At 37.8% G+C, this 26,166-nt stretch overlaps 3 protein-coding genes and 1 long non-coding RNA gene across 4 annotated transcripts; 1 reads left to right on the plus strand and 3 right to left on the minus strand.

The window, feature by feature from the left end:
- Positions 1 to 556: 556 nt before the first annotated feature.
- On the plus strand, positions 557 to 17,305 carry LOC123869314. The gene is made up of 3 exons (XR_006796860.1): positions 557 to 568; positions 11,586 to 11,595; positions 17,135 to 17,305. It is a non-coding gene; the product is annotated as an uncharacterized LOC123869314 (long non-coding RNA).
- LOC123869313 (carotenoid isomerooxygenase-like) lies at positions 560 to 10,304 on the minus strand. The gene is made up of 13 exons (XM_045912179.1): positions 10,243 to 10,304; positions 9,730 to 9,867; positions 6,504 to 6,615; positions 6,266 to 6,412; positions 5,455 to 5,565; positions 5,013 to 5,107; positions 4,504 to 4,665; positions 3,964 to 4,088; positions 3,357 to 3,530; positions 2,231 to 2,387; positions 2,089 to 2,150; positions 1,735 to 1,833; positions 560 to 756 (listed from the first exon to the last, which is right to left on the minus strand). The coding sequence occupies exons 2-13, from the start codon at positions 9,827 to 9,829 to the stop codon at positions 580 to 582; spliced, it is 1,521 nt and encodes a 506-aa protein (XP_045768135.1). The 5' UTR covers positions 9,830 to 9,867; positions 10,243 to 10,304; the 3' UTR covers positions 560 to 579.
- LOC123869308 (carotenoid isomerooxygenase-like) lies at positions 12,845 to 26,118 on the minus strand. The gene is made up of 14 exons (XM_045912175.1): positions 26,086 to 26,118; positions 19,548 to 19,697; positions 18,569 to 18,680; positions 17,740 to 17,886; positions 17,006 to 17,116; positions 16,749 to 16,843; positions 16,512 to 16,592; positions 16,287 to 16,367; positions 15,791 to 15,915; positions 15,514 to 15,687; positions 14,101 to 14,257; positions 13,855 to 13,916; positions 13,340 to 13,438; positions 12,845 to 13,038 (listed from the first exon to the last, which is right to left on the minus strand). Exons 2-14 carry the CDS (start codon positions 19,645 to 19,647, stop codon positions 12,862 to 12,864), a joined length of 1,521 nt encoding a protein of 506 aa, XP_045768131.1. The 5' UTR covers positions 19,648 to 19,697; positions 26,086 to 26,118; the 3' UTR covers positions 12,845 to 12,861.
- On the minus strand, positions 24,917 to 25,992 carry LOC123869312 (retinol dehydrogenase 14-like). The gene has a single exon (XM_045912178.1). The coding sequence runs from the start codon at positions 25,979 to 25,981 to the stop codon at positions 25,028 to 25,030; it is 954 nt and encodes a 317-aa protein (XP_045768134.1). The 5' UTR covers positions 25,982 to 25,992; the 3' UTR covers positions 24,917 to 25,027.
- Positions 26,119 to 26,166: the final 48 nt, after the last annotated feature.

Here is a 26,166-nt window from a genome sequence, read left to right on the forward strand (position 1 = left end):
ACGTGACAATCCAATCTAAAATAACCGTTGAGCCTTGATAACTCAATGGTTGAGGAGCGGACTGAATTCCGAAAGGTTGGCGGTTCAAACCCCACCCGTTGCACTATTGTCGTACCCGCTCCTGGCACAAGCACACGCCTAATTGGAGGGGAAAGGGGAGTACTAGTCATTATTAGCATGGCTAATATTCTTTTTTAAAAAAAGGAAGTGGGCTTACTCTGCTTTATATTGCGAAATTAATGCCACGAAATTAGTTTCACGACATTGATTTCATTATCAATTGCACGTGTAAAAGTCTAATTTCGCAATGCATGCATTAGCAAACTAGTTTCGTGGAATTATTTAATGTAAATTGTGCTTTAGGGTAAAAAAAAATCGAAAAGATTTTGTGGCAAAAGAAAAAGATATATCGATACAAAAACCTTAAACCGAGCGTCACCTCTTTTAAGAAAAATCAAACCAATAGTTTAGTTAAACCCGTTTTATTTAAAATACTAAGGTAAGTAGGTATATAGTATGTACACATCAAAAGAATCTTGGCACGATTCGCAAACGGTGTTTATAATATGTTGGTTGGCTTTATATGTACTTATCTGGCCAGTACCAGCCGTGGAAACCGTTGGGCGCTGGTGAAGGTGTCTTGAAGGTTGTCCGCGCGATTTCCTTCAAATCCTTAGCGTTTAACACTAGAAGTGTTATTGCGTGGTCGTCCTTACCCCACAGTACTGCGCTCAGCAGAACCCCATCATCTTCCTCCTATATTGAGTAAGTATAGTGAGTAAGTATAGTGAGTAAATATAGCGAGTAAGTATAGTGAGTAATTATAGTGAGTAAGTATAGTGAGTAAGTATAGTGAGTAAGTATAGCGAGTAAGTATAGTGAGTAAGTATAGTAAGTATAGTGATGTGCACAAATTTCTCACAGATACTTTTTGACAACCACAGCATATTTTTAACCCCCGACCCAAAAAGAGGGGAGTTATAAGTTTGACGTGTGTATCTGTGTATCTGTGTGTCTGTGTATCTGTGTATCTGTGTATCTGTGTATCTGTGTATCTGTGTACCTGTGTATCTGTCTGTGGCATCGTAGCACCTAAACGAATGAACCGATTTTAATTTACTTTTTTTTGTTTGAAAGGTGGCTTGATCGAGAGTGTTCTTAGCTATAATCCAAAAAAATTGGTTCAGCCGTTTAAGACTTATCAGCTCTTTTCTAGTTTTCTTGTAGAAAAGAAGGTTAGATATCCCAACTAAGTTCATAATATTATGTCAATTGACGAATGTCAAGCTGTCAAGATGGACGTTGCCTAGATACATAATTATTTATTTGAAAATGATGTTTTGGAAAACTCATATACTTTGTCGGGGGTGTTATAAATTTTTAATTTACACTTGTTACACATTGATGATCGAATAATATACAATACAATTATACAGGTAGTAATTAGAACGCTAGCAAAAACGAAGACACTGTATTTTTAAAAAGTCAATGTATTGCAAATAAAACAGCTGACTGACGCTAGAGGTCAACCAACGTTGCGTGAATAAGTGCTGATCCCAAGCTTTGCGCGCTTTACATTGCAGGTTTGAAAAATACTAAATTACTAAAATTACAAGTATAGTAAGTAAGTAAGTAAACGGTTAGCGGTATTGGATTGAGTGCTTAGTGTTCGATAAGCGTTCTGTTTACATCCTGTATAAGTTTATTTATATTATCATTAATACATTTTTTTACCTTCGCATCGGGGTGAGGAACAAACATAGGTTCACTTGGGCATCCGTCATACTCGTGCCATGTTTTGACTTCTCCTGTATTTGCTTCTACTTTGATAATCTACAAAGAATAAAACTTGACTGAATATTCACATTAACTATCAAATTATTATTAATACATAATATGTTGGTTCTAGAAAGTTGAGATTTAAATTCTCTCTCGGCGACCGGCGTAGAGCTTCAGTAAGAATTTAATGAATTCCAAAAGGATTTTCAAAAAAATCTGTCTTTCTTATCTGTCTCGAATTTGCTTGTAGTCTACCAATCTTTGTTTTCTCTCGAGATACGGAACCCTAAAAACGTCAAAAATACTCACTGAGCCAGCGTATTTGGAATGCACCTCTGATCCAATTCCATAAAAATATTTATATGGACGTCCTGAAAAATACAAAATAATATCCTTAGTAGGTTTTTATAATTTCAGTGTGTAAGTACTTACTTGTATATAAAACTCATACCATTGTGAACATCATAATATATTCTGGGGGCTTCAAGACCGACTTCTGCTATCAGTTTGATCTCCACCCTGGTGTCGGGAGGGGCGTCTAGCGGGATTGTGATGCGCTTGGGACGACTTTGACTCCATTGCCCGTAGTCAGGGTTATTGTGCAAATCCTGTAAAATTTTCAGTAGGTATTTTTAATAGCTAATATAGTTTGGTGTGAACAACACAATTTACAACAAGGAGCTACATTTTATGTGGAGAATAATAAAATCAACCGCAGCGACGCCTGTGCTCAGTAGTGGGACGGCGATGGGTTGATCATGGGTTGATGATTTGGCCTATTTTGGGTATCAACTAAGTAATAATCACCATCTACAAGGATGATATAAAAGCTTAATTTGCTATAATCCGCCAAACCAACGAAATCTGTATGGTACGCAGCACCACACAAATTCCAACACCACTCGACGCGCGTTTCGCCCCGACACCGGAGCATCCTCAACTTTGCAAAAGACTTTGCAAAGACTTTGCAATTAGACATTGTGAGGTCTACATCTCCTGAGGATGCTCCGGTTGGAATTTGTGTGGTACTGCGTACCATACAGATTTCGTTGGTTTGGCGGATTATCCTTGTATATCATGGACTTCCGCAAAATAACGCCTGCTTCTATAATATATAATCATCATCATCATCAGCCTGTGGATGTCCACTGTTGGACATAGGCCTTCCCTAAAGAGCACCAACATACCCAGTCCTCAGCCTTCCTCATTCAGCCACTTCTCGCCAGCCTCATTATATCGTTCAGTCAGTCCATCGTGCTGGAGGACATCTCACACTACGCTTGCTTATACGTGGTCTTCACTCTCACTTCACACTTCCGGCTCCAACGACCATCGCCACCAGGTATGGCTTGCCTACTGCCACTTCAGCTTGCTAATTGTTTGGCTATGATCTTTGTTCTCCTGTGGGTATCCTCATTTCGGATCTTATACCTCAGGGAAACTTTAACATAGCCATAGCTCACTGAGTGACTTTGAACTTGTGGACAAGGTCGTTTGGTCAGTGCCCACGTTTCAGCACCATTGGTGTAGACAGGACTAACTAAGTAGTAGTTATGATATATTTTATTGGATCCTACCTTTATAGCCTCCACGTACATAGCGTCGATGATCTTAGCATCTTTGTAGGAGACTACGTCGATGATGAGATTGCCGTCTTTCTCGAAAGTGTTGATTACGTGCATAAAGAAAAACGTCTCAGTACGATACCGAATCACTTCACCAGTGCTACGATTCACAAGGACGATTTGATTCTGGAAAAATTTAGTTTATTATTTCGGCACATAAAAAGTACTATAAATTATAATATTGTTATATACAGCGTGTTTGATAAATCATTTAGCATGCGAGTGAGGTATGTAGTGCCAAATAGGTAGTGCCATACGCTGGCAAAAACTTAGCATTATTTTTATACACAATCCAATGCCAATATAACTATTTGCCTCATCTTGTAGTTTGTGATTTAGTATTTTTAAAACCCGCATTGTATAGCGTGCAAAACTCGGGTCAATGCCCCACCTACGACGCGGCATTGACTTCGAGTGGCCTATTTATGGAACATTCGTTGACCTCTAGTGTTAGTCACATATTTTATTTGCAATATTAGTTCCGGAGATTACCCTCTATACACAAACTAGCAAATACCTCGTTATGATATTAGTATTGGTTTTAAAAGTATATAAGTACCTCATAATCAGGATACCAGTTCAGACTAGTCGAGAAGGGATGGTTGAGCACGTGATTCCTCAGTATAGTGACTAGCGATATGGATAATGGTTGCTCTATTATCACAAAATAGTTTTCCGTCACACCTGAAACAAGAACAAACTAAATGTAGATTATTTAGTTTAACTAATTTTGTTTACAACGTAATTTAAATGTTTTCGCTTACCAGGGGAGTGCACGGTACGCACCACCCGAGTAAACGCACCCTGCGTTTGCATTGAAGCTGAGTGGAGCGAAGTAGAGCGGAGACATGTTCAATATAAAGTATGGACCAATCAGGCTATTTTAGTATCAGAATATGTTTTAATAATCTAAATGGTCGGAGCGCACACATCTCCGCTCCGCTCGTGTCCGCTTTAGTCGAAACGTACCCTGACTTTCCCAGGCAAAGGCAGGCCTAATTCATTTATGGAAGGAGGAGGTCCGTGTTTGTTGGCGCGCTCCTATGTCAAGCATTAGACACATGAAAGCTGATGGATTGTATTCATATCTAATAGTTACCGAAAGAATGCATGTAAGATGGATTGAGACGCCATCTGGGATCTATTGTGTGGACGACTTCTGCCATTTTAAACATGTTTCCTTTTTCACTGTACGGGAACTTCACAATAACATGCTTCATCATTCCTCTGACTATGTTTATACCAACATTGTATATATCCCCTGAAAAAAATACATAGTGCTGTAAAAAAAATAGTAGGTATAGAGTGATACCCGTGGGAGATATTTACTTAAAACTTCAATGTAACAACCCTGCAAAAAGCTAATCGCGGAAACGAACTCGTGAAAAATTTCTGTGAACTCGGAGGGCCGTTTGAACGCTGGCCAAGTAGCAGAGTAAACAAAAGTGTAAAGTTAAATTGGTATACTGAAAATTGAGCTTGTAGGAGACTCAAACGACGCAGCATGCCCCACACTTCCACCGGCTAAAGTAAATAAAAGTAAGTTTGAGCGAGTCGTTATGAAGACCTCCACTCCGCTCTACGAATGTGCGCTGCGCCTAAACTCACCGTTTGGCATCACGTGTGGATGCGCAGTGTGGCACACGATCAATGCATGGAACAAATTTTCTTTTTCTAGCGATTCCAAAGTCTCTGGATCAATTCTAAAACAGATTTCAAACGTCAATTTCAGAAAGATAAACCACATTTTTGCAAAGATTCAATATCGTTTGTTACTACTAATAAATAGTGTAGGGATGTACCTACTACCTAGGTATAAGTGTTATAAAGGTCCACTTTTTGGACTTTACAGCAAATTCCAGCTCCGACATACAAAGGAAGACGGGTACATTTAAAATACTCCATCGTCACTGAATGTAAACTAGTTTTAGTCTGGAAAATCAAAAAATCTAAAGAAACATCTACATCGACGCGGGCGTCATCTAGTTTAGTATTCAAACGGGAAAGGAACGAACGAAAGTGAATGAAGGGGAACGAAGAAGAATCTTACTTGTAAACATTGGTCACTTCGGTCATGGCGTAAACCTCATCGCCGAATGGGCATACTGACACTCCAGCGTTATCCGTGATGCTGTTATAGGGGCTGAAAACTGACGCCAATCTGGAACAACCAATAAGGAAAGAAAGAAAGAAAAATGTTTATTTTTGTAACTTATCTCTTAACTTGAGCATAAAATACAAAAGACCTCAAGCAGAAGAAGCGATGGAATAAACTATGTCAAACCGATTTAAGGTTATGATCAATAACGTTTCAATCAATCATTGTTTGTGTCCACTGCTGGGCATAGGCCTTTCCGAGAGAGCGTCACCACACTTGGCCCTCCGCCTTCCTCATCCATTTACTTCTTAAGGTCGCCAGTCCAGCGGGATGGACATCGACCCACATTGCACTTACTGGTACGCGGTCTCCACTCCAGAACACGTCTGCCCCGGTGGCCATCGATTCTGCCGCATACCCGGCTCATTGTTACTTTAGCTTGCTAATTCGTTGAGCTATGTCGGTTACTTTGATTCTCCTACGAATTTCTTTGTTACGGTATTTGTCCCTCCAACATAACTCACTCTATAGCACGCTGAGCGCCTTTGAACGTGTGGACCAGGGCACCTGTCAGTGTCCACGTTTTTGCGCCATACATCATCACAGGCAGGACGCATTAAAACTTTCCTCTTTCTCTTTAGACTTTGAGTCAAATGATATAGATAATATTCTATACCTATCATGGTAATGCCTCCTCTTCTGGAGGTCTGGGGTTCGATCCTGGACTCGCACCTCTAACTTTTTAGAGCTAAAATCTACTAACCTATCAAAAATAGTATGGCACGGGTCCGGTACAGATCTCGTACCGAATTCAGAAACGACGATGCGTTGTGCTTTCCTGTTCTTTTTGAGGGTATCCGTGCTTAGGAAGCGACATTGGTATGTCGCTTGACCGTTTTTCAATGCGAACCTGTAATAATAATAATTTTTCAGCTGAAAGCTTTAAGGTCATACGAGGGGAACCCTAAGAAAGAAACCGAACTTTTTTTATTTTCATATACCTGTGTAAAAGTGCTGGTCCGTCAAATACATGCACGAACTCCTCGTCGCCACACTTGATAGAGCCTGGTCCATTGCGGATGAAAGTGCCTTGCAACCATTTTGGAATTGTACCTAAAAAATTACCCCATAGTAATATTATAGTGAAAGCAGCGTAATATGATATTTTGTTTGTAAAACCTTTCACGTTTCAGCCGCTGAATCAATTTCGACAATAGATATTTGGCAAGAGATAGCTTACATCCTGGGAACAGATAAAGGGTACTTTATATCCTGGGAAGTTTGAAAGAAAAGTCCGCGTGATCTAATCTGTGGGCCTCAGTCAGTCAGTAAAATGGGGAAGTGTGCGCGTCTGTCTCTTCACACAGCTCACCCACTGAAAGCATCTTGACCAAAAGTACATATAGCTATATAGCATATAGTTGATAGGTATAGCTTGATTTTGGGGACAGATATGGGATATTTTTTAATCTGGAAAATCAAGGAGTTTTCTGGGGATTTTTAAAACCTAAATACACGCGGAAGAAGTCACGGGTAGCATCTAGATTTTAGTCTATCGTAACGCAGATAATCTTATGCTCATTAATGTTAGTGCATAAGGATTTTTTGCTAGCTATTGGAATTATTGTTACTAACACACTAACTTTGTGTAGGTATTTATTTAGGTAAGTATTTATTTTATTTTATGACTAGCTGTGCCCGCGACTTCGTTCGCGTGGAATAGTGACTTTTCGGGCGAGGCGTGTAGTACACGTACTCTGTACGTTAAAAATGTTCGCCGTGATTCTTTAAATTGACATAACTTTTTTATTTATGAACCGATTGACATGAAATAAACACTAAATGTTAAGTGAAGCTTACTATAATATATTAATAAAAACCGTATCTAAATCGAATAAGCCGTTTCTGATATTAGCGTGCACAAACACACAGACAAACAGACAAACAGACAAAAAAAAATTAATTACAATTTCGGGTTCGGCATCGATATAATAACAACCCCTGCTACTTTTTTTTATATATTTCCATTGTACAGACACCACTTTTCTACAATTTTATTATAAGTATAGAATAGATAGATTAATATGCTTACATGCATATTTTCATAACTAAATACAATGTGATATTTTTTACAATATCATCCACACTAATATTATAAATGCAAAAGTGTGTTTGTCTGTCTGCTAGATTTTAACGGCCCAACAGTTCTTATTTTTTAGTTTAGTTTATAGTTTAGTTATTTTACCGATTTTGATGAAATTCGGTACAGAGTTACACATCCTGGGGACGGACATAAGCTTCTTTTTATCCCGGAAAATTAACTGATTTATACGGGTAGGTACAGAGGAGCTTGAGTTCCGGAAATTGGCTTAGGCAACTTTTTATCCCGAAAAAGCGAATAACTTCCACGGGATTTGAAAAACTTAAATCCATACGGTCGAAGTCGCGGGCATCAAATAGTAACAGAAAAAAACTTCATTTCTTTACTGTATTCTCTAAGCAAAAAATAATACCCCTTTGAAACATGAAGTAGGTATGGCAAATTCAATACAATTAAATATTATTTAGACAAATTACATGGAAGGACTACCATTTTATGAAGTCCGGTTGGTAATAGAAATCAAGGTAAGAATTATCTTTTCAATAAATAATGAATTGATGATAATTACTAGTAATAACTTGATTCCTTATTATGTGATAATTAATTACCTATTCATTTCTTATTTCAAAAAGACAACTATGTCTAGTCGTGATCAATCTAAGTAGATAATATAAACTAGGCTTTGTAGAATCTCGTTTAGATAAAATTGTTTTTTATCTACTTTTAGGTAAATAGGTACATAGCACAAGCTATAAGTAGGTATTTTCGATTCGTGCTGATTTACAAAATCTATTATTATATATTATATACTATCTATATTATACAAAAATTGATCGTAATCCTTGATAAGAGTAAGTAGGTCCAAGAGTGCGAATTTTTAAAGTTCAAAAACCTATTTATCAAGATATTATTATAATTATTAAATCGATAATATTATTATGATCGATATGCCAGGTCTCTACGTGCGTCGATAAAATACCTTCCTATTTATTAAGTAGGTATTAATCTAATTTTCTAATATGTATTTAAATCACAGAGAGGTGTTTCTTAAGAGCGCGCTACAAAAATCAAAGTTTGATTCTTATTTGAACACTAAACAATAAAAAAACCGGCCAAGTGCGAGTCAGACTCGTGCACTGAGGGTTCCGTACTCGGGTATTTTTTCCAACATTTTGCACGATAAATTAAAAAATTAGTATACAAAAAAAACTGTTTTAGGATGTACTGGTAAAGCCATTTCATAATATGAAAGGGCTTTACTGTACATCTCTGTACAGTAAAGCGTGTGTTCGTATAGTTTTCTTATTTTGAAAATTGAAACATTTTTTTTTAATGATGTAACCACAAATTCGCGGTTTTCAGATTTATTCCTGTACTTGTGCTATAAAACCAACCTACCTACCAAATTTCATGATTCTAGGTCAACGGGAAGTACCTTACGTAGAAGTAAGGTTTCTTGACAGACAGACAGACAGATAGGCAACAAAGTGATCCTATAAGGGTTCCGTTTTTCCTTTCGAGGTAGGGAACCCTAGAAACCATTGCTTAGAAACTATTATCTTAGTTGAAGTCCCCGTTGAACGGGAATAGAAAACGGGGACAATTTTTAATAATTTTATTCAATTAGCGCTGTCCCCGTTTCACCAGACTGAAATCCGAAAGGTTGGCGGTTTAAACTCCACTCGTCGCACTTTTGTCATACCTACTCCTAGTACGAGCTAATGCTCAGTGAGAGGGGAAATGGGGATATTAGTCATGATGAGCATCACACTTAATATTATAAAGGAGAAAGTTTGTATGTGTGTGTGTGTGTGTGTGTGTGTGTGTGTGTGTGTGTGTGTGTGTGTGTGTATGTTTGTTACTCCTTCACGCAAAAACTACTGGACGGTTTGGGCTGAAATTTAGAATGGCAATAGATTATACCCTGGATTAGCACATAGGCTACTTTTTATCGGACAATCAAAGAGTTCCCACGGGAATTTTAAAAAACCTACATCCACGCGAACGAAGTCGCGGGTATCAGCTAGTACTTAATAATTCCTAAAAAAAAAAATTTGCAACTACAAGGGTACAAAGCTGACAAACAAACACACGGTAAAAAGAGAAAACAAGATAAAAATGCGAACCTTTTATTTCTCCGGTGATAGGTTTCTTGACTTCAACCTCGCAGCTCCTCAGCCAGGGCTGCATATCATATTCAGGGTGCAGCTTTTCACACTCGGACATTTTGACTTGTACTTATTAGCTTTTTCCAACTTTATGTCCTGTCAATAAATAATAATTTTAGGATTCCGTATCACAAAAGGAAAAAGGAACCCTTATAGGATCACTTCGTTGTCTGTCTGTCGTGTCTGTCAAGACTCGTCAAGGGCATCAAAACCTATATGGTACTTCCCGTTGAACTAGAATCATGAAATCGGGCAGGTAGGTAGGTCTTATAGCACAAGTAAAGGAAAAAATCCAAAACCCGTGAATTTTGGTTACGTCACAAAAAAAAGTGTTATTTCTTGTACCCTTCATGTGCAAATCCGACTCTACTTCGGATGGAGTTTGTTTTTTCTCCTTATTTGGAAGTTTAGTCACGTGGTGACTATGTCGCTTCGATAGTTACACCAAAACAGTCATTAGCAAGATCTTACCCTCTAATCTTAGGGAAATCCTTTCTTAATGCACTTCTACATAAATGGGTCGAGTCTCTAAACCCAGCAGCGTGGCAGTGCAGTAGTTTGAGTTGCACGTTGATAGTAACTAAGTAATTAGGTATTATTATGTCATTCAGTTTTTCTATCCTTTCAGTCCGATTGCTGATGCTCGCAACTTCGTCCGCATGGTAAATAGTCCTTAGACATTGTCCACGTTAGGTTTTAAAACCCCGTGGGATCTCTTTGATTTTCCGGGATAAAAATTAACCTATCATTCTCCAAGGTTTTAACTATATCTATGTAAAAAAATCACGCCAATAGATTGCTCTGTTGCGGCTCGCTTGAAGGGCAAACTAACAAACCAATAAACCAAGGCACTTTTGCATTTATTATATGGGTTCGAATTGACTAGTGCTATCCATACTAAATAATGTAAATGCGAAAGTATTGGACTTGTCTGTCTGTCTGCTGGCTTTTCACGGTCCATCTGTTTACACTGTACGCTTTACTACTAGGGTGGTAAGTGGTAGGGTAGGGTGGTAGGGTGGTAATCCACAGCCGAAATCTTTCACCAGACCAGACTCGAGGCAATATGTACAAATCATTTTCTAAATAATCCCTGGCGGGAATTGAACACCAGACCTCGCACTTAACAACAATACTGCGCTAGGAAGGTCATCGAAAGCCGATAAGGCCGATTTGATTTTGATATTTTTTATCATAATTCCATAGCTGTAATCGATGTAGAGATTTCGCTCGGAAGTAGGTATCTATATATATACCTACCTGCTTTTCCACCAGAGATGTGCTATACTACGTTGCTATGGATGCGTTTGATACCCACCAATCATATTCATTGGTGCATATAGCTTAGCACTGGTGGAAACGGATTCAACTAAGATATGTTTTTATATGAAAGGATGCGTGCTATGGATGCGTGCTATGGATGCCTGCTATGGGCCGTCGACAGTGGTGCAGTGCAGAATACTAACCTACAGTATGCGCATCTTTTCGCGCAGCTACTTTGCGGCGTCGCATCTTCATAGCGCATCTTCCTCGCATTGCTACATAGCTTAGAATTGGTGGAAACGGTCACATATTTTCGTAGCGTAGATTTCACATCTTCATAGCATAGCATATCTCTGGTGGCAAGGCACCCTAAGCATGGTATTTCCTATTAGAGTTCCGTAAGTAAGAGTTGAAATTAAATTCGTTAGTATGGATTTTAGCTGAACCAGTGCGTGGTAAGTTGTTATGACGATTCAAAAGCGCTTGTAAAAGTTTATTGGATTAAAAATATATTCTATTCTATTCTAATAGCTTTGAGAAATAAAGCTAAGTACTTACATTGTTTTTTATTTGGCAGAAATAAAAAGTAAACAAATTATAGCTACTCGCTTCAAGGTTAAAATGTTTATGTATATACGTTTACCTAACTTAGAACTTTTAGCTTGAAAGTCTTTAAAGGTCGCGCTGGGCAAAGCGCATTGCTTTTACGTAATTCTGCGAGAAGTAAATTAAACTTTACCTTTTAAGTCAGTTAAAGAAAAATAGAATGTACCTACTTACGAAATCCTCCGAAGCACGTTCAAAACCATAAACTATAAACGGACAGGTACAACCGTTGCGAAAACCTACTTGTACCCAACTAAGCCAAGCTTTGTCGTTACGAACTCGAAATTATAACATATCCATAAATAAAATAACGATTAACGATAACATTTTTATATTATCGCTAATTGCGAATATTTTAGGTCAAGTCCACACAGAATATGACGGGTCAACTGTGGGTCAGAATACCAAAAAGCAAAAATTATAAGAAACACTACTCCAATACCAGTAACAATTTACCTTATACCTACTTGTAGTTTTAGTATATAGTTATAGCATGCAAAACCCGCGGCACATATCTACGCAAGTCCGTTGACCTCTAGCATCAGTCAGATGTATTATTTGCAATACATTACGAACTTTTAAAAATACAGGATATATTTTTCTTCGCGTTTTTTTTTGTGATATTTTATTAGTAACCATCAATACCTACTATCACCTGTCTTCATTTTGCCTAGCGTTCTAATAACACTCTGTAAAATCATTCACCTACTCTGTTTCGTATAATCATTATAGGTAATCTCAATCACTAAAAGATATAGAAATAGTTGGCTTCCTGAAGACAGACATAGGCTTCTTTGTAATACCGGTGTTATGTGTTTATTTATATTTAATAAAATACAAGTGTAAATTAAAATTTATAACACCTCCGATAAGTGTAGGTTACAGTAACTAGAAAAGAGCTGATAACTTTCAAACGGCTGAACCGATTTTCTTGGATTATAGCTAAGAACACTCTCGATCAAGTCAACTTTCAAACAAAAAAAAAAACTAAATTAAAATCGGTTCATTAGTTTAGGAGCTACGATGCAACAGACAGATACACTGATACACACGTCAAATTTATAACACCCCTCTTTTTGGGTCGGAGGTTAAAAAAGAAAAGATTTATAAAAGAACTTCAGACCCAAACAAACAACAATAATTTATACTGCACTTTTTTATTTAATAAGTTTGTTGGTCGACATTCTCTAAAAGCATTGGGTTGGACGTTAATTGGATGCTTTATACTTTCTGCTCTGGCCAGTACCAGCCGTGGAAACCGTTGGGCGCTGGTGAAGGCGTCTTGAAGGTTGTCCGCGCGATTTCCTTCAAATCCTTAGCATTTAACACTAGAAGTGTTATTGCGTGGTCGTCCTTACCCCACAGCAGTGCGCTCAGCAAAACCCCGTCATCTTCCTCCTAAATAGATATAATATTAAATGTTTCTATAATTTTATCAATAAGCCTTTTCTTCAGACAGAAGAAATATTACAGAAATCGATCACTGTAATATAAATTACAGAGACAGATAATAGAGAGACCTGAAAGAAGTTGCTGTCATAATCTTTATCGTATTTACAAAGATAGCTTGCACCCTGGAGACGGGCATATTATGTTTTTTGTATTCCGGAAATTCATAAAGGTTCTATGATATTTAAAAAAAATTGAATCCAAGTGGACGAAGTCGCAGGCATCATCTAATTTTATCAATTTTTCATACCTTTGCGTTTGGATGAGGAACAAACATAGGTTCACCTGGGAATACGTCATACTCGTGCCATGTTTTGACTTCTCCCGTGTTCGCATCTATTTTGATAATCTAAAAATTAACAGATGAATAAGTGCGAATTATCGATATAGAATTAATAGATGTTTCAGAATTAATAGTATCATAACTAGGTTCTAATCTCTCAAAGCCAATTAAAACATGGCGATGTAAAATTTAACGATTTTTCAAGCATGACCAAAAAAGTACAAAACGATCTTGATACGCTAATCACACTATCACACTAATATTATAAAGGCGAAAGTTTGTGTGTATGTGTGTGTGTGTGTGTATGTTTGTTACTCCTTCACGCAAAAACTACTGGACGGATTTGGCTGAAATTTGGAATGGAGATAGATAATATCTAGTTATAATAGCTATACTTAATATAGTTTAAGTACGGTAGATAAATATTATGATTTATGATATTATCAGAATAAAAGCCTACCCATATAAAAAAAATTACTTACTGAACCAGCATATTTAGAATGCACCTCTGATCCAATTCCATAAAAATATTTATATGGACGTCCTGAAAAATATAAAATACAGTGTAACATCTACCTATAGGTATAGCGAAATTGAAGGGACCTGGTATTTTATTGTGTTATATAAATTGTTCGTTAAACGGAGAGTAAAAGAAAAGAATATCATTTTTCGAAGATATGTTTAGCAATAAGATGATAACTGTAGGAAGTAGTATATAAAACTCATACCATTATGAAGATCATAGTGTATCCTAGGTACTTCAAGGCCAACTTCCGCTATCAGTTTGATCTCCACCCTGGTGTCGGGAGGGGCGTCCAGCGGGATTGTGATGCGCTTGGGGCGACTTTGACACCATTGTCCGTAGTTAGGGTTATTGTGCAAATCCTACAGTATTTCAATAACTTGAGAAAATAATTATCGCAGCGACCAAAAATATATACATTACTAGCCGATGCCCGCGACTTGGCCCGCGTGAATTTAGGTTTTTTGAAATCCCGTGGGAACTCTTTGATTTTCCGGGATAAAAAGTAGCTTATGTGCTAATCCAGGATATTATCTATCTCCATTCTGAATTTCAGCCAAATCCGTCCAGTGGTTTTTGCGTGAAGGAGTAACAAACATACACACACACACATACAAACTTTCGCCTTTATAATATTAGTGTGACTAGCCGATGCCCGCGACTTCGCCCGCGTGAATTTAGGTTTTTTGAAATCCCGTGGGAACTCTTTGATTTTCCGGGATAAAAAGTAGCCTATGTGCTAATCCAGGATATTATCTATCTCCATTCGGAATTTCAGCCAAATCCGTCCAGTGGTTTTTGCGTGAAGGAGTAACAAACATACACACACACACACACACACACACACATACAAACTTTCACCTTTATAATATTAGTGTGATTATGAATGCGAAAATGTGTCTGTCTGTTAGCTTTTTCCAGCCCGTTCGTTTAGCCAATTATGACGAACCGATACAGATAAGTATAGCTTGCCAAAGTGGATGTAGTTACACTAGAGGATGCCCGCGACTTCATCCGCGTGGATCCGTTGATTTTCCGGGATAAAAAGTTGCCTATGTCAATTACAGAGACGCTATGCTACCTCGGTACCAAATTTCATACAAATTGGTTAAGCGGATGGGTTTTTGGGAATCCCGTGGGAACTCTTTGATTTTCCGGGATAAAAAGTAGCCCCTCGGGCTATAAGCTAACCCTGTACCACATTTTGTCAGAATCGGTTTAACTGTTAGGCCGTGAAAAGGTAGCAGACAGACAAACAGACACACTTTCGCATTAATAATATTAGTATGGATTTTATCCTCAAAATTCAGATTTCCCACGAGATTTTAAAATAGTACCTAAATCCCAAGGAACGAAGTCACAATCGATTTTTGAGAAGAGCTCAAGTTTTTTAAATAATTGATGAACCTCGACTAGTAGTTACGATAAGGTAATGTATCATTCATAAGGAATAAAAGAGTAGAGTTACGACATAATGTGCATTTCGAAAAAATACATCCTTGACCTCTCTTTCCCTCAACCCCCCCCCCCCCCCCCCCCCCTCCCCATTGTATTATTATCAGCGAGGCGAGTATCAGCTAGTAAGGCCTAAGTAGTAAGTAAGGTTATTGGAGCCTACCTTTATCGCCTCCACGTACATAGCATCGATCATCTTAGCATCTTTGTAGGAGACCACGTCAATGATGAGATTGCCGTCTTTTTCGAAAGTGTTGATTGTGTGCATGAAGAAGAAAGTCTCAGTATGATATCGAGTTTGCTCGCCGGTTTTACGATCCACAAGAACGATTTGAGTCTGGAAGATAATTTAGAAGAAATATTTCGAAGATAATTTAGTTTTGCAATGGCTAAGGTTGATTATATTATTAGCACCCGTTTAAAGGTATACAAATAGGTACCTCATGTTCAGGATACCAGTTCAGACAATTGGAGAATGAATTATTGAAGAAGTGATTCTTGAGAATAGTTATTAGCGATATGGATAATGGTTGCTCTAATATCACAAAGTAATTTTCTGTTACACCTGCAACAAGAACGAAATAAATGTAGGATAATTTTACTTTGTTTATTTAGATTAATTCCAATCGGATCCAAATACCTATATAAAAGGAAAAGATGACTGATTTATGAACGCACAGCGCAAACTATGAGTACCTACTAGACGGATGGGGCTGAAAGGCATAATGATAGCTATTAGGTATAACGTAGACATCCGCTAAGAAAGGATTATTGAAAATTCAATCTAAGGTATAAAATAAGAAGAAGGTAACGGAAAGTGGTTGGATGAAGAAGGCGGGGGATGGTGTGTGGTGGCGCGCTCTTAGGAAGGTCTATGACTAGCAGTGATCGCAAACAGGCTGATAGATTGAATTGGTACAAGTACCTAATACTTACCGAAAGAGTGCATGTAAGATGGATTGAGACGCCATCTGGGCTCTATTGTGTTGACGATTTCTGCCATTTTGAACATGTCTCCTAAAGTAATAAGAAACAAATAACTAAGTATTAAAAATTAAAAAAAATAATTAAATCATTCAGTATTATTTCACCCCCAATAATTTTCTACTGACTGAATTTCAGGGGTATAATGTAGCAGGTACCTACTGATTAATTTCATACCTTTTTCGTTATAGGGGAACTTCACGATCACATGTTTCATCATTCCTCTGACAACGTTTATACCGACGTTGTAAACATCCCCTGAAAAATTGATAAAAATGAGATATTATGAAGTAATGAACAGTCTACTCGCTATATTTTTTTCGTTCGTTCGTTTTTTAATTCGTTCATCCGTCCGTCTGTACGTCTGTCAGTCTATTCGTCCGTCTGTTCGTCTGCCTGTCGGAATATTCTCACCGTTTGACATCACATGAGGATGCGCTGTATGGCACACGATCAATGCATCGAACAAATTTTCCTTCTCTAGCGATTCCAAAGTCTCAGGGTCTATTCTGAAACAGTCATTTCAAACGTACAGTAACAGTAAACCACTTGCAAATAATAATATAAAAATTTAATTTACTTATCACCAGCCTTGTTACTTATTTCCCATTAACGGGGTTGTTCCTAATTAGTTTTCGAAAAATAAAGCAAAATATAAGTACTAATCTTACTTGTAAACATTGGTTACTTCGGTCAATGCATAAACCTCATCGCCGAATGGGATTACTGAAACTCCAGCGTTATCCGAGAGTGCGTTGTAGGGGTTAAAAACTGACGCTAATCTGGAAGAAGTAACTAAGTCTATAGATGTTCGTTTTCACGATGACCGCTCAGCCTTGGTTGTAGTAGTGCGTGTACCGATAAGCGTTAACGCATTTGTGTGCGTAACGTAAACGACGTAAACGACTATGAGCGCCACGCACACTACAACATGTGTACCTACGTGTGCACTCACACATACAAGCCTAACGGTCTTCATAAAATGCAACGCCTGTATTATACTTGTCATAAAACTGCAACGAAATTTTTTCTAGGAACACAATTTTAATGAATCAGATAGTTTATTCCAGGATCGCCAAACCAGAAACAATTTCAAGACCTTTCAGTTTTTGAGTAAACCACTAGCTGAACTGTATTTTAAATACCAACTCCATAACTCCATAACCAGGGTTAGGTACAAGATTTCCACTGAGAATAATTTTAGGACTTTCAATTGTCTCTACAGGCAGAGACCAGTGTAAAGTGCATTTTGCACGGTCTTTGCAGATTCCGGTCTTCGTTATAAATAAAACTAACAGGCCAAATTTCAAGTTTCTAGAGCCGAAGCACTCTGGGTAAACCTAAAACCTGGGTTAAAGCGTTAGTTAATTACTCCTTTTATAAATATAGATAAGGACTAACTAACCTATCAAAGATAGTATGGCACGGGTCCGGTACAGATCTCGTACCAAATTCAGACACGACGATGCGTTGTGCTTTTCTGTTCTTTTTGAGGGTATCCGTCTTCAGGAAGCGGCACTGGTACGTCGCTTGACCGTTTTTCAAGGCAAACCTGTATGTAAATAACAATTCAATTTTATAAGCTTTTTTTTCTTATATTATAGGAGATGTGTGAACTTACTGCCAACCATTGATGTTGGAAGAGCCACACCCAAAAATTATTCTGAGTTGCCACCAATACAATGTCCAAACAGATCGACAATTAATCATCTGCGTAGGTTCAAAGACTAAGTTTTTAACTGACTGAAAATCAGTGGCCTATACTACCTACGAGCATTTTTTGAGCTCTACGCTGATTTTGTTTGGTGTCGAATTAGGTCGTATTGAAGGTAGAGGTACTTTTATTCCTCCGTGGGACAAAGGTCTGCAGCAGTAGTTCTGTATGTCCTCATGTCTTTGTCTATTGCCATGATATGGTTCCTTTGTGGAACGAAGTCAAACTGTTTTAAGATCTGCCCGAATGGACCAATCCCAGGTTTTCGTTGGTAAACTAAGTCGATCAACTGGAAGCTTGTCGATGAAAAACCAATCAAAAAATTGGGCAGTGTTTCCCTCGCTCTCGGCGTAAAAAATGTCGGACCCAGTCGTTTTAGAGCTAGGATGGGTATTGGACGGTTATTTCCAACAGGTCTTTGTCCTTGTGACAGGCCAGAAAGGCCAGTAAAACCTAAAAATCCCAACCTAAAAGTGAAATAGTATTCTTAACAAAACTTAACATAATTTTTTAAGTATACCTGTGTAGAAGTGCTGGCCCGTCAAATAAATGCATGAACTCCTCGGAGCCACACTTGATGGAACCTGGTCCATTTCGAATCAAAGTGCCTTGCAACCATTGTGGAATTTTACCTAAAAATCCATATTAATTTATACGTCTGTGTTTTACCTTGACACAACTCAAGCGCTGACCGGATCTTTTCAGCTTTACCTCCATGCCCTTTCTTTCACTGTTGTCAGCTCGCTTCGCTCACCAACTCCCTTGTCACTATATCCAGTATCGTTCAAGATCTCCTTCTCGATTTGCAAAACACTCTAGGCGTAGGACATACAAGATTGCGTGGAATGGGGATGCTCAGATTGAGCCTAATCTTATACATAATGTTTTAAAAAGATACCTATAGGCCCCGTACAGTTAAGGACGTTTATGATAAGGACAAACGTTGGTTAAATTGATAGATTAAGGACGATCAATTATCAAACTACACATTATATGGCTAGTACGATATTTGGTTATAAATACCTTCTCGAACCAGACGAAACTAATGACAACTAACTAATAATCTCATGATTTGGTGACTATGTAACTACCTACTAGAGAACCGATGAATCGACTAGCAAACACGTATTATTATGTAACACACACAATAATATGATTGCCAATCAATATGCATACACTCCCTAGTCCCTTAGTCGGGTAGAAAGAGAAAGCAAAGGGCTTTGAAGATTTTGGCAAAAGTGCCTATAAAGGTAAAATCACCATTTGTCTTTTTTCCAAAATAGCGGCCACAGATAAAACCTGTATTAATCAATAGAGTATGATAACAGTACAACATGAGTACAACAACTATAATTGTATGAGATAAAATCTTCCAAGGTGTCAAGTTTCCGAAATATTAGCTATCAAAGTTGGTTGCATCATTAGTACAATTGTCTAGCCACCATAGGCAGACCAGCCGTCATACTGTAATATTCAATCCCCTTTAGAAAAAAATGAACCTGTAATTTTTCCGGTGATAGGTTTCTTGACTTCCACTTCACAGCTCCTCAGCCAGGGCTGCATATTATATTCAGGGTGGAACTTCTCATACTTGGACATCTTGACGCGTTCTTGATATAATAGCTTTTTCCAGTCTTATGTCCTGACTCCTGTCATTAAAATAGTTCGTTAATTTTCGAAAGTAACAAATCCGCGTCGGTTTTGCTCGGGTGGGATTAGTCCTTTCTTAAATCTTACCTCAAAGAGAGAACCTACTTGCAGCTCTAAGCTTCTCGCGCACTGCCCAGCCGAATTGGATTCGGCGGTTAAACTTCTCTCTCAAAATATAGGTACTATACCTGTATAAAAGGATAAACTGACTTATATAACGAACGGCTCAAGCCGCTGGGTTTAGAAGCTTGAGATTTGTATGTAGGTACGTACTTAGTTAAATATTTTTATAAAATAGATCCAAGAGTGATCCAAATAATGGTCGATGTATTAACCTTAGATTAAGCGCAAATCAACGTTTGACATTACGTTAATTTTGGCAAATATAATCAATTATGGCAGGTTTTCCATACAAAAATTGTCTATTACGCCCAACTTATTCCTCGGTTGAACGTCACTCGACGTTTGGTGAAATCGGCACTTAGTTACAGGCTTAAGATTAAATTTATTTTTTGTTAATTTTTATCATAACCTTATCGATGCAGAGATTTCGTTCCGAAGTAGTTATCTACTTGCAAAATTAGAGTTCCGTAGGTAAGTAAGAATATTGAATGTTGAAGAAGTTTAGAATGGAATTCGTTCGTATTCCAGTGTTCGGATTCCAGTGTTTATTAGATAGGTAAGTATCTTATCATAAATAATTTTTAACACTCATGATCACCCCACTACAGAGCACATGTCTCCGCTTAGACTAAGAAGGTTCTAGACCATGTTTAGGCCACAATCCACCACGCTGGTCAAGTGCGGATTGGCAAACTTCCGTTAAGAACGCACTTATTATCTCCGAAACCCTCAAGCTCCGAATTTGTTTTGGGAGGCGGACATCTTAACCACCAGGCTATCGTGGCTCTTAATGTTTAACACTGCGTGATGACTTTGTGGATGTGGTGAATGCTGTGGTCTTACAAGCAGAAGGTCTCGGTTTCGATTCCTGGCAGGGGCAAACGAGCAAGCGGATCACCTGATATTAAGCGATTACCCTTGTCCATGAACATTTTCAGTACCAGAGGAACCCTCTATGTGTTGCCGGGATGCTGGCCTTTCAGGAATGCGTTGATCGGCCCCTTGAATAACCCTATGTTGTAATGTAATGGGAATACTGCAGAAGGGAATTGATTCCACAGTTTGCATGTGCGTGGAAAAAAGGATCTGGCACAACGGGCAGCCGAAGTGCACAAGGCACCCAGGTGGCGAGTGACGTGGAATTTATAATTTCTACAATTACAAATCTTCTGCTTCTTCTGACTTTTAGTTAATAAAACCGATGAACTTAAAAAAAATACTTTTTTAATTATTTATTTAATATAAAAATTAAAAATTGTTCTTTTCAAAATAACAAACAAAAAATAAAACTAAAGCCCACGCCACGCCGAGCAAAAGCCAATCCGAGCTACATAGGCAGGCGTACGCACTTCTCCGAGGACTTTTCTACGATTTGTTTTGCTTTTGAGTGAGCTAAAGAAAAATAGAATATATCTACTTACAAAATTCTCCCAAGTTGGTACGTTCAGAACCATAAACCGTGTAGGGACATAATAATATACAACTGTTGTGAATACCTACTTGTATGCAACTAAGCCAAGCTATATATATAAATAAAAGACCGGCCAAGTGCGTGTCAGACTCGCACGTCGAGGGTTCCGTACTCGGGTATTTTTCCGCATTTTGCACGATAAATCAAACACCATTATGCATAAAAATAAATAAAAATCTGTTTAGAATGTACAGGTAAGGCTTTACCTTTTCATATTTTTACTCACAGTTATCTTACTTTGAAAATTGAAAATACTAAATAATTTGTTCATGAATACTTTTTCTTGTGATGTAACCACAAATTCACGGTTATCGGATTTATTCCCTTTGCTTGTGCACCTACACCTACCTACCGACCAAATTTCATGATTCTATGTCGACGGAAGTGCTCTATAGGTTTCTTGATAGACACGACAGACAGACATAGAAAGACAGATAGACATGACAGACGGATGGACGGATGGACGAACGGACGGACGGAGAGACATACAGACAAACAGCAAAGTGATCCTATGAGGGTTCCTTTTTTCCTTTTGAGGTACGGAACTCTAAAAAAAAGATTAACGATGACATTTTGATATTATCGCTAATTGCAAATATTTTAAGGTCAAGTCCACACAAATGACTAGTAGTCAAAACATCAAAAGTAGGGTCCCAAAACCAGGCTAAGAAAAATAACTCATCACGCGTTAGCAAAAAGAAAGGATTATAATTATTGTACACAAGTGTAAATTAAAAATTTATAACACCCTCGACAAATGAAGGTTACAGTAACTAGAAAAGAGCTGATAACTTTCAAACGGCTGAACCGATTTTCTTGAATTATGGCTAAGAACACTCTCGATCAAGCCACCTTTCAAACAAAAAAAACTAAATTAAAATCGGTTTCTTAGTTTAGGAGCTACGATGCCACAGACAGATACACAGATACACACGTCAAACTTATAACACCCCTCTTTTTGGGTCGTAGGTTACTAAGAAACAAAATTGCATAAATCATAAACTTCATTAACAACATAAATATAAGAATACAGAATATAATAATAGAAAAACGTATTAAAAAAAATTAAGTAGACCTAAAGTGTCTGCCTAGGACTATTTACCAAATTTCAAGCGAAAAGATAACAAACAGACAGACAGGCTGGCAGGCAGATAGACACACTTTCGCATTTATTATAGTTTTACAAATATTTATTTTTATTCTACAAAATTGATTTCAAATTGATATAACAAAAATACAGAATACAAAAATATTTATTTCGGTAACTAGGGTGAGGGAACCATGGGAGCTCTCGGTTTGATCCTGAATCGACAGTATATCAAATATAAAGCCGGCTCTACACTCGCACGTGAAGTCGCGCCGTTATTTCACGCCCTGAATGTATGATCCCGCGATCCACGCGTGAACTGTGCCCTCCACACTCGCAAATCTTCATAGTCTTGTTCGTGACTATGGACGAAACCCTTTGTCGCGGACCAAAAACCGACACTGATCGGGGAAAGGCGCAAAGCGCGAACGCGAATGCGTGAACAACATCTACACTCGTGATTCGCAGTTGTCGCAGGCTTTCGCGGCCATTCGCGCCGCGAGTGTAGAGCCCACTTTATATTAGGCTATGGTGACATGAAATAAAGAAAAATAGGGCTACATTAGGGCTACCTGCGTCAAATGAACTAACATTTTGACGCCTGGCAGTGACGTCGACGTTTCGACGTTTTGTTAGAAGTTCCCTATTAGCTATTGCTGTGCTATTACCATAGCTACGAGTATATTAGGTACTTTGCATACTATACTCGTAATGATAATATAATCTTGATAATAGCATAGAATATACAATTTTTCAGGAAACATTATTTAGCATTTTATTCGTTTGTTCCAATTTATATAATTCTTGACTATAATTAAACGTATAATTCTTGAAATAATAATCTATTTCTTGAAGACTTCTGCCTTTAGTTTCAGACAAGTAGAACCACATATTATATAAAAGACCATCGATGTGTCATAAAAGACATAAAAATGCATTCAACAAGAAAATTCCATGATATCTTATAACTGGTAGCAGATTAGGCACTAATTTTATACTTAAAAACTGTAAACAGCCTCCAGATAATCCCATCATGACCGCAAAAAACGATTTGGTTTCTATTGGAAATATTTCTGATGTTAAAGTATCGATAATAGGAATAGGTCCAGCCATTATAGAAACAAAATAAAAACCAAGGAGACAAACTTTAGTCCAGGCCAAGATAGGATCGTTGTCTGGAAACATGTAAAGACACACTCCCACAGCAAGCCTATATTGTTAAAGAGCTTAAGTAACCATATTTTTCAGCTAAAGGTTAGTCGCATCAAGAAAGGCTAAATAGCCCTAGATCAGAAATAATATATATCTACAGTAAAAAATCACATTGGTAGTTTTTCTATCATTAAAAATAGTACGAACCCATCCACGATAAATTGTCATCAGTAAGTAATATTATGTCGGAGTTTTTGGAACTCAAAGCGTCAATCATTCCAGACATTTGCTCGAATTGAAAGCCTTCGGAAATGCTGCATACTGTCAGACCAAATGCTATCATTAGCTGGAAATGTAATGGTAAAAACACATCACTGTTAATTTGCTATGTGATAATTTGATAAACTCATAAAATTCGAGCGATTCGAGCGAGCGAAATGATGACTACTAACTAGTAAAATTCATATAAACTTCTACAAACAAAATTCAATTCAATATATTTTTACTCAATTAAATTCTTACAAGTGCTTTTGAATCGTCAAAATAATCTACCAAAATTAGTTTTGCGGTTCGCTAACTAAAGTGATTCTTACCATTTTACTTCTTCTGTAGGTACTACGGGACCCTCGGTGCGAGTGTCTGACCCGCGCTTGGCCGGTTTTATTATCTTTTATATCGCTCATAAATAGATATGTACTTGAACCCCAAAAATGGGGTTTCTTGATTTTTGATTATATTTTGGAAATGTCCTAGAAACCGATCATCATAGATATGGCCATCGATTTTGGAGCGCAATGGAACGGTATGGCTATGTATAATGAAACTACCTTACCCCTTTCAAGTTAGCCCGCTCCCATCATAGGCTGCACCATCAAAGACAAATGATTCAATTATAGCTAGGTTTGTAACCTATTGATTGTTGTTAGATTTTAGTTAACAATTTAGATACACTAGACTGATAGACTGCACCAAATATTAATACAAACAATTAAACTTATTATTTATTTATTTGAAGGTAGATTATTATTTACTAGCTGATCTCTCCGTCGCGAGCTCCATACAAACGTAATTTGATTCTCATATTATGAACATATTACAATAAGACTTAAGCTAGCCTTATCTAATTACCATACAAATCATGCCCGCGTGGATTGGTGCCGAGAATACTGGTTGCATTTCTGCGCTGGACAGCCAGGCTGATCCGTTGCGCAAAAAATAAGCCAGCCCTTCTGTCATCAGATGACGCTATTAATCGCGGTGAAATGCACGCACTTAGACTTTGCTAAAACTTAAGACACAGTTAAAACGAGACAGCGTTATGCCGCTGGCATAAATCTGTCTCGTTTTAACTGAAACTAAAGTCTAAGCTAAGTCAAAGTGCGCTCTATAGATTTCAACCTAAGACTCCATGGCCACAAGTCTCCACGGCAAACGGAACAAAAATGTAACCTATGTTATAGGTATAATAGGAATTAACTACTTGTGCATACATAATGTTATGAAATATAATCCTTCACCACATCTTCCGATAATTCCCAAAGTTTTTTAGCAAGTACTGGGTCCTTCCCTTTAGGTAATAGGTATGCAACTTTACAATCCATAAAGAACTTTCCCGTAACATTCCCACATTCTTCTGATACAGCCAAATGAACAATCGTCTCTGCACCATCTTCTGCTGTCCTTGGAGTCATCCAGCATAGAATTTTGAAGAAAGCTTCGAACAACGGATGCGATGTTCCCAAAATGTTCGTCAAAATAATTCCAGGATGCGCGGAGTTTACTACAACGTCCAGTTCCTCGAGACGCCTTGCAAATTCTTGTTGTATCACCAGATTGCACAGTTTACTATCAGCGTACAAGTTTATTCTATTCAATCTCTTTTCGTTTATCTTTTTTAAATTCACAAATCCAATCAAATAGATTAATGAACTGACATTCACAATTCTACTGGGCCGAGATTTTTTCAGTATGGGGATTAAAAGTTGAGTAAGTAGAAACGGTCCGAAGTGGTTAACTTGCATACCCTCTAGGATTCCGTCATTAGTGTACTTGTTCTCGAGGGCGCATGCTCCAGCGTTGTTCACAAGAATATCGAGACGTGTTTCGGTCTTCAGAACATCATCAGCGAAATCACGAATAGATTGCAATGAGGTTAAATCGAGTTTTTTGAAGACAACTTGAGAATTACCAGTTCCAAGTTTGATTTTGTCCAATGCTGCACGTGCTCGAAATTCGTTTCGGCACGCAAGTATCACTCTAGCACCTTTCGCCGCCAATTTAAATGCAGTGTGGTATCCGATTCCACTATTTGCGCCTGTCACTATCACTACTTTACCGAGCAGCAACGTTTTGCACTTACATTTTCTCACGCTTGACTTTAAATATAATCTTAGAATTAAAATTAATAAAATTAAAGACACTGCTAGTAGACCGTAAAAGTACACGGGCATAGTGCTAGCAACCGTTCTGATAATGATTCCGGAAAATGTGCCTATATTTATTATTAGTTATATAATTAGTTAAACAAGGAAACTTGATGTAGTAGAGTAAATACCTATCTAGCTGCGCTACGCTGCGTAACGCAATGTGGAACGCGGACTGGTTATATTACTAACTAGCGACCCACCCCGGCTTC

This window comes from Maniola jurtina, chromosome 11 (genome assembly GCF_905333055.1).
Source record: "Maniola jurtina chromosome 11, ilManJurt1.1, whole genome shotgun sequence".
Taxonomy (NCBI): domain Eukaryota; kingdom Metazoa; phylum Arthropoda; class Insecta; order Lepidoptera; family Nymphalidae; genus Maniola; species Maniola jurtina.

What these genes read in the sequence shown, in the direction of transcription:
- LOC123869313 (XM_045912179.1), bottom strand. Translation starts at nt 9,829, where the DNA reads ATGTCCGAGTGTGAAAAGCTGCACCCTGAATATGATATGCAGCCCTGG. An exon ending in TGCCATACTATTTTTGATAG is followed by an intron (nt 5,566 to 6,265) that starts GTTAGTAGATTT and finishes TGGTTGTTCCAG; the next exon opens with ATTGGCGTCAGTTTTCAGCC. An exon ending in GAAGTGACCAATGTTTACAA is followed by an intron (nt 5,108 to 5,454) that starts GTAAGATTCTTC and finishes AATCTGTTTTAG; the next exon opens with AATTGATCCAGAGACTTTGG.
- LOC123869308 (XM_045912175.1), bottom strand. Translation starts at nt 19,647, where the DNA reads ATGTCCAAGTATGAGAAGTTCCACCCTGAATATAATATGCAGCCCTGG. An exon ending in TGCCATACTATCTTTGATAG is followed by an intron (nt 17,117 to 17,739) that starts GTTAGTTAGTCC and finishes TACTTCTTCCAG; the next exon opens with ATTAGCGTCAGTTTTTAACC. An exon ending in ATCTTACATGCACTCTTTCG is followed by an intron (nt 15,916 to 16,286) that starts GTAAGTATTAGG and finishes TTCTTGTTGCAG; the next exon opens with GTGTAACAGAAAATTACTTT.
- LOC123869312 (XM_045912178.1), bottom strand. Translation starts at nt 25,981, where the DNA reads ATGCCCGTGTACTTTTACGGTCTACTAGCAGTGTCTTTAATTTTATTA.